This window comes from Trachinotus anak, unplaced genomic scaffold, assembly GCF_046630095.1.
Source record: "Trachinotus anak isolate AG129_WGS33_773 ecotype Australia unplaced genomic scaffold, CSIRO_AGI_Tana_v1 ptg000003l, whole genome shotgun sequence".
Classification (NCBI taxonomy): Eukaryota; Metazoa; Chordata; class Actinopteri; order Carangiformes; family Carangidae; genus Trachinotus; species Trachinotus anak.
In genome coordinates, this window is record NW_027273854.1 from 16,010,255 (window position 1) to 16,018,796 (window position 8,542).

At 40.1% G+C, this 8,542-nt stretch overlaps 1 protein-coding gene across 1 annotated transcript; it reads left to right on the forward strand.

Annotated features, from left to right (window-relative positions):
- Positions 1-6,048: 6,048 nt before the first annotated feature.
- Positions 6,049-8,137, forward strand: LOC139618294 (ras-related protein Rap-2a-like). Its single transcript, XM_071474117.1, has one exon. It carries the CDS (start codon positions 6,207-6,209, stop codon positions 6,831-6,833), a length of 627 nt encoding a protein of 208 aa, XP_071330218.1. The 5' UTR covers positions 6,049-6,206; the 3' UTR covers positions 6,834-8,137.
- Positions 8,138-8,542: the final 405 nt, after the last annotated feature.

The following is an 8,542-nucleotide window of genomic DNA, read 5'->3' on the forward strand; positions in this document are numbered from 1 at the left end:
CTATGCCAAAAAGCTTCATCATATCAACATGCTTTAATTAAAAATATTCCAAACAATGTCATCAAAAAAAAAAACAAAAAAAAAAAAAACATGATGTAAGTTTGCAATGTGCTTCTGATGTAGTAGTTAGTAGGCCACTGGTGGTCTAGATGTATAAACCTCTCTGTAAAATAAATAAAAAGCAACAAACATGAGTCGCCACGACTCTGACTTCATGCTGTGAAAAATGTATCCTGAGGGAAAAAAAATCTATGCAGTCAATAAAGACAATTGCACATTTTCACCCTGGAGTCACTCCAATATGATAAAACTACAATTCTGAGAAATCCAGTTATATTTCCTGCCCTCTGGGTCTTATAATGCCCAATCATTTGGAGAGAGATATCAATGCATTGCTAAATAATAATAGCATTTATTTCAGGGAAGTACATGCTGCCAGATCTCCCCCCAGCCTGTTCGATAGCCATGTCTGGTCTATTTCATTTGAAACACAAGAGCACTTATAACACAAGAACAAGAACACTTATATATATATATATATATATATAGAAGATAGTGAACCCGGAGAGGTCAGTGAGGTGCATAGAAGCTGCCCTTGTTTTGTTTTATAAGTTTAATATTGCAGTTCCTCAATACATAACACCTTTCACCAAGGAAACTGAAAAACATGCACTGGGTGATTGGTTCTCCAGCTAGAAACTAGCAGACCACTGTTCACATTGAAAAGGTGTTGAATGCAGACTGGTCCCTGATGCTTTGGACATCAAATTAAGGCAGGCTTGGGGACTCGTATTCATGAAGTGCATATGGACCATTTGCAGGTGGGGTTTGCCTCTTTCAATAAATCCTTTAGAGAAAAAGGTTTATGTATCATAGCTGATGGTGATAAGCAAAATAACAAATTCAGATAAGAATCTCTTTCTCTGTGTACAGTGTGTTTTTCCACTTTCTGTCACACATATCCTGACTGTGCAATTTACATTGTGTGTTAGTTTACTGAAGGTCCTGTTAGCAATGGGTACTGTACATCATACATACTTGTCATTTCACCTAAACCCAAAAATAAATACCTGCTGCTTCTCGATGCTTCTTACCCAGCTGCTCCCGCCTCCCCCTATTCAATGCCACAGGTTGCATAACAAAGTCCTTGGACACCCAGTCCAAAAAGTTTTTAGTTTCATCATGGGATGTTCTGAGTGAGGTGAATACATGCAAACGCATATAAGACACCTCACTGTCAGCCATAGAGACTTCAGATGCATACACATATTTCTTGACACTAAAAAAAGAAATGAAAGAAGAAAGTAGTGATTGCTCCTGATTAAATTCTTAGAGCATGTGCTAATATAACCTAGTACTATAATAACATGTAGTAATATGCAGGGTAAATAAAACCTGAAACATGATTCAGGCACAAAACCTCAGATAAAAGTGTTCAATGGCAGGTATTTCTTTTTAAACATCTCCATTCAGAAGACACTGTCGACGCACACAGGCAGAGCGTTATAACCCAAAATAACATAAAGCTTCCTCAAACACAGAGAACACCTCTGAGTGCAGCGACGTGTAAAGAGAGCGGTTGCCACTGGTTAACCACTGTTGTTCCTGCCCCCTCCAGCACCACACCTCTCATTATCCAGGACATGATGTTCCAGCGCCAAAGGACAATGTCAGAGGACCTGTACCCGCTGCCAAACTTAGGAGGGAGGAGGTTTGAATACACACTTGTGAGAGGTACCTGCATGTGCGCTCTAATTCTGTCCAAAGTCACAAAGCCACTGAATGAAAAGGATGGATTAAGACAAACAATAAGAAATTTGCAGGCTGGTGTTAGTTTGAGGCTTCTCTGGTCTCTACTTCTTACTGACATACATTTAAAGTGGTACCTGTATTTACAGGTTTGATTTTTTTAAAATTATATCAGAACAAGGAAAGATATAAATAGAAAAGTTGTTATTTATTTGGTACCAATTTTTACCATTTGCACGTTTCTTTGTAGACAGACTCTGACAAATCCAACAAAGCAATATCAGGCTGTCTCCCTAATCAGGTGAGCCGTGGGGCAATGACTTAAGGCCCAAATCCTTAAAAAAATACAAACCCAATTTGGAATCAATGCTCGGCTAAAACCAGTCAAAGTGGAACATCTGTGAACCAACAGCTGGTTGTGGAGGTTCTGGCATTTCATTTTGAAATAATTCACACAGCTACAGTCTCCACAGGGAAGACAACATCCAAAAATGTACCATCAGATTGCTCCCTTGCCCAGGCCATTACGCATGTGTCAAGCTGTTTCTTGTGTGAGACAGATGATGGAGCCGTCTGCAGCATCAGACCTCTGCATTACATCTATGTCAGGCGGTGTTACTGTCACTGTTCATCCCCAAAAATAATGAGACAGTCCATCAAAGTCGAGCTAATTTATCCCGAAACCCTCTTGTAGCTGATGTAGGAAAGAGTTTGGTCTCTAAGGTGTGTCTGTTAGATATGTGGTGTACAAAGCCGCCAATGAAATTCTACTGTTTCTTGTGGGGAATAAAATGAGAACAATTCGTACAACCCTATTCTGCTCCATTCACACCAATTTAGTGGCATTAATAGCCTACGATGGCACTTGACTTTGTCTGTGCAGATCCTGTGTCTGTTCAGACGCCATCATCCCCTCCACTGGAGAGCAGAGCCCTTAAATTGCCCACTTAGCTCAGCTGTAAAAAAACAAATGACTTTACAGCATGGTGCAGCGTTTCTGGGTCAGCCTCTATAACAGTTTAAAGTGCACCTGTGTGTATTTATGCCACAGAAGAAGAAGAGAATATAACTCATGCGAGACTTACACTCCCTTATTAGTAATCATTAGGAGTTGTTTGTTTTGCATTATAAGTTCCTCCATGCAGTGCAAACTCACTATTCCAAATACAGACATTTGGCCTTTTAACCTGAGTACATATTGGCAGCACAGCCAACAAAGTTTGACAAGGCTAAATTTTCTCCTCCACATCCCATGTTGACAGGCTGGGCTGTCACTCATATTAACACACCCTGATGATTAAATACAAACAGAAACAAACCACATATACTTACACAACTCTCCTTCCCAGGTACTGCATGCTAATATCGGACTGCTTTAGTTCCACCAAGTCTATTTATGCACTCTACTGGCTTATTGAACACTGTTGTGTAACTTAAGTAAATGTGGCAGGTGGCATCTCCTGAAACTGGATCCTCCTGCTTTCTTGGGGTTTTTCTTAGGAAACTGAAGACAGACATAGCTACAGAGAAAACAGAAAACACATCGCTCTTTTCTTTCAGAATTCTTCTTTAATAACTCACAAGCAGTACACTGAAATCAGAGGTTACTGACAGGGCACTGGGTCCTGAGAGGGCACCCTTCTTCTGTGACCAAATGCAAGACTTTGTGCTCTGAGAACAGCTTGTTCCACCTATTATTGCAGGTAGTCATCATCATAGACTAACACCTTTGAGCCAGTGAGAGCAGCCAGCAGTTCAAAAGTGCACCACAGGCCAGAAAAAAAGCCAGCTGCTGGAAAAACTCTCATCAACTACGATTGTACACACATTTGTATACATAAAACTGGTTTTAAAAAAATGTAGCTTAATGTTCATGAAACCATGAACAGAAAATATCTCAAGACTTCGATGTAGTAACAAAGAAATCAGCAGGAAAAGTTGGCATTTGAATGAGATATGCAATGCTTGCAGCTTTGTGATGTTGCACTTTGGTTGCAAGGAAACAATATGCCTTTGTTACAAATAATTCTGCAAACTGCATGTGGTCTAAAAAAAATCAGCTGTAGCTGTTTTGAATAATATTAAGTCCCTCTTTGTATTTCCATTCCTTGAAGCTGTTTTAACATTATCCTTGTGGAACGTCCTGACCTGCAAGGAAACTATACCGAGAAGAATGAGCAGTTGAGAGAAAATGAAATATCGGCTCCCTTGCTGGTTCTGTCGTGCTCCTGTGTTTAATGAAGTGAAGAACCTGAGAGATGGAGCTGAATTGCTCAGGGGCCTTGAGCTTTAGTTTCAGGCCAGTGTTGTCTCCAGAGAAGGGAAGGACGGGGGCCTGGTCGAGACAGAGGTCAAGGAAGTCACGAGTTAAAAATCTCCAGTCACTTGCTGAGAGTTGAGAAAATGCAGCACACGACAGTAACATCTCGAGATGTACTAAAATTGTGAGACTTACTCAGCAGAAAATCGCATCTACACACAGTTGTAACAAATGTACAAATATGACACAGAGCGAATCAGTTAAAATGTGCAATGCTGGAGTAGACATGGTGGGATCTAACCTGAACAGGCAAAGAGGAACCCAGGTGTAGAAACTAACACATTCTAAAATTTGATTTTTCATTGAAAAAGCATAAGAACAGCCTTAGAGGTAGCCACATTAAATGCCTATGAAATAATTAGCCAATATACCCCATTACCGTTCTGCAGCGTGAACAGTTAGACTCAGTCATGAATGACAGCACTAATTAGGAGCACATTTCTACTCAGAAATCACTTTTAGCTTTCATGGAATGGATTCTGTGGTATCATAGCAACAAGTGACAAAGGGAGCATGTGAGAGATCTGAGTATGATAATGATAACTATAATAACATATTATTTTTCTACTTTGTCAGAACTGAATGCAGACCATTTAGCTTCCCACACAGTTGACATTTGAATCACAGCAGCACCGGGAAAACAATGATACTGAGCACACAATTTTTTTAAACATGGGTTACATAATTTTAACACAAAAAAGGATTTTTCTGAACATGCACTTTATATTAGATTGAACCAGGTTGTGATTAACATGCTGTAATGAAGACAATTGCGTCAAACCTGCGCAAAACTGTGGCACCCTTGTTGAGACTGCAGGAACAGTACGTCTCCGCCAGTCCCTTTAGCCTCTGACATGTGAGCTGAGTTTCAGTACAATGACAAAGTGATGTCTCCCTTTGTCAACACGTGTCACAAGTGCATATAAAACCAGTAAGTGCAAGAAAAATGTCTACTGAGACTAATTCTACTCTGGAATGAGGGAAAAAAAATGTAGCTAAGCCTACACATAACATATTTGTGCATGACATAAAACGGCAAACGTATCAAAAAAGAAGGTTTTTATTTTGCAATAATGAATTTGCGGAGTGTAGTACTAGAAGCATGGACAGTCAGGCTATCAAGTGATTGTATTGAGTCTCCACTGGTGGAACGTGAGATCTTTTATTTTCGACATAGTCTTGCGGGGATCAAATGACATTTCAGTTTGGACATCAACAGCAAATTACTGGCATATTGTTCTTGTCTGGGTGGTCCACTGAGAACCGGTCCGAATATATGACCTTTTATAATGACAACCAAAATGACTGCAGGAGCATTTTATTTCATTTTATCAACAACTGGATTTGATCAAAACTTTGGCTTTTATAACATTTTTCTTAGTTAATTAAGTTAATTAAATTTGTCTTCCTCCAAGGTCAACAATTAGCTTTGCACCTCAATTTTCTTTCATATAAAGGCAATAATTACATCAACCATGTAGAATTTTGACAAAAGATCAAATTTCATATTTTATAACTTACACTAATGACCAACTGATTACGTATGAGATTGAGATTCACTTTCATTCTTTTTTTTTTTTAAGATTTGTCTCTTTTTTTTAAAATACTAAAACCAAACTTGGTTGAATGATCCAGTATAAATATTAGGAGAACTTATTTAGATGTCTGTTTTGTGGTTGCTTTTTGGTTAAAGCGTTCACTGTAGTTCCTCTTGTGATCTGAAAATCAATATTAACGTGTTGATCCTCATTGAAGCAGCAGTTAGTGACCTACCACTGCAGGAAACGTTTTCTGCATTTCACACAGACAACAAAGTAAAACAACTCCTGTCACCTTTTTTTTCTTTTTTTTTTTTTTTTCCCTTTTACCCTACTTGATTTGCATCAGTGCCTCTGATTGGCTGCTTTGGTTGAGAGCAGAAGGGGGCAGGTACTGTGTGTGAACATAAATACAGCGTGCAGCCTGACGGGCACACTCACACGCATCTGCTGCTATCATCATCCTCTTCAACACAGCTCCACCCAGCTCCATCACTGCCATCAAAACCATTTTCAGAATAGTAGAGGAGAGGAGAATAAAGATAAACGACAGAAGAGATTCTTTCAGTTTTGGTGGAGAAGAGCAACAGATACCCACCATGTCTTTCAAAGTCAAGGAGAAGACAGAAGTGCGTCTGGTGTTTCTGGGAGCAGCTGGAGTGGGGAAGACAGCCCTCATCCAACGCTTCCTCAAAGACACCTTTGAGCCCAAGCACCGGCGCACGGTGGAGGAGCTCCACAGGAAGGAGTATGAGGTGGGGGGCATCAAAGTCACCATCAACATCATAGACACCAGCGGCAGCTACTCCTTCCCAGCAATGCGCAAGCTCTCCATCCAGAACAGTGACGCCTTCGCCCTGGTCTACGCTGTCGATGACCCTGAATCCCTCAAGGCAGTCAAGAGTCTGCGAGAGGAAATCCTGGAGGTCAAAGAGGACAAGTACACGCCTATCGTGGTCATAGGCAACAAGATTGACCGCCACAATGAGCGCCAGGTGTCCAGTGAGGATGTGCTGTCCACAGTGGAGCTGGACTGGAACCACAGCTTCATGGAGTCCTCGGCCAAAAACAACATCAACGTCCTGGAGGCTTTCAAGGAGCTGCTGATGCAAGCCAACCTGCCCAGTCGGCTCAGTCCGGCACTGTGTCGCAGACGGGAAACCTTCCCCAAGGAGAGCAACAAACGACCTCCTATGAACAAGACCAACAGCTGCCTCATCTCATAATGATGTGGCGCTGCTCAGGGGGCAACGACACCAAGAGAGACTGAGAGAAAACCGCACAGAAGAGAGTGAAAGAGCTTTGTTGGTGGGGAGCTGACTGGACAGGGACAAACCAGTGTTAAATGTGTTAAGACTCTAAAGAAACACTGAGTTACTAAAGTATGTCCCCTCATCAGTCTTGGAAGCATTGCACACAAGCACCACGGCAGCGCTGGAGGCACAGAGATGCTGCAATGAGGACAAACATGTTGAAAACAGACACCACCTCGAAGACCTGAAAGAATGTGGCTGAACTGCGTAACAGTGACAAAACTGGTGCACAGACAGAACTTAGTGTGAATGTTAAACGGTGTAGAAGCAGCATTATGTATCATAAGCTCAGTTTTCACTTGTATCTCTGCATATGTGATGTTTGTTTTTGGGGTTTCGTGTTACTGGTGTTTAAAAAAGTGCAATAACTGTGAAGTCATGGGTATTCAGTCCGTTTGCGTCTTTGTATGATGGCTTTATGAATCCAGTGAACAACAGAAGAAGAACTAAACCTGGAAACTGTTTATATTTTTAATAGCAACATATCAGACATTATGTTCTGCAGCTCTGAAATGCTACCTTGCATAACCTCATTATGCATGTGTAAACAATTATTTTGAAATACACACTCTACATTTACTGGTGTATCTCAGTCTCTTGACTAATAAATATTTTTTTAATGAAAGTTTTCCTTATTGGATGACTGACAGTTTGTTTTGGTTAGGGGTGATGGTCTCTTTGTGTCTGTTCTAAGTGTTTCGTATTTACCATGACACAACTCTCTATATATTAATTGGTTACTTTCACTGTTGTGATTTTTCTTTATGTAACAAAACAGATAGAAAGGTGGTGTGAGTGGGGGAAGGCACAGCAATTCACCATTTTTTTTTCTTTTAATGGCAGTGATGTGTAAAATGACAGTGTTATTGGAGTAAAACACTAACAATACTGATAAACTGATAATGAAATAAATCTTACATGGGCTGACGGAAAACACCACTGTAAAATCTCATTTGTCTCAGAATTCTTTGAAGTTGTCTCTAAGTGTAGTTTAAGGACACAGATGTTCTTACATAAATCTCCTTTAAATAAAATGTGACTATATCACATCTGCTTGATTTGGCTGCACATTCCTGGCAGAGAATTGTGTTGGAACATATTTGGAAAGCTTTGACTTTTTAACTTCATTTCTCTTTTTTCAGTTTTTTAAAACATGTAATCTGTGATGACATATGCAGACATTTTTGATGTAAAAGGCAAATTAAATTCTTTCACTTTAACTTGTGTTGTGTTGTCAGACTGATAACTACTTTCTCTGACCTGTCTACAATTCAAAGTGATTGGTATTTACTGTCAATTATCAAGTTGAAATAAACCATGGACTTGTTGCATTGGTCTGAAACACACAAAATCAGTTCCATGAGGTCTCTACACTGTGTTGTATTGCCCTCTGGTGGTCATTATGCACCAACAATGAATGCTCTCTCTGGCTCAGTGACTCGCAAACTTTTTTTTTTTTTTTTTTTCATGCTCCCCTTCAGAAACGGATGAAAAGTTCACTCCCGCCCACCCCACAATTTATATCAGCCATTAACAATAATAGAGGAAGCAACTAATAAAAAAGGATCTATGTTGACGTTTAGTGAAATAAAGGTCAGCACAATCATAAGCAAACTCTTTCC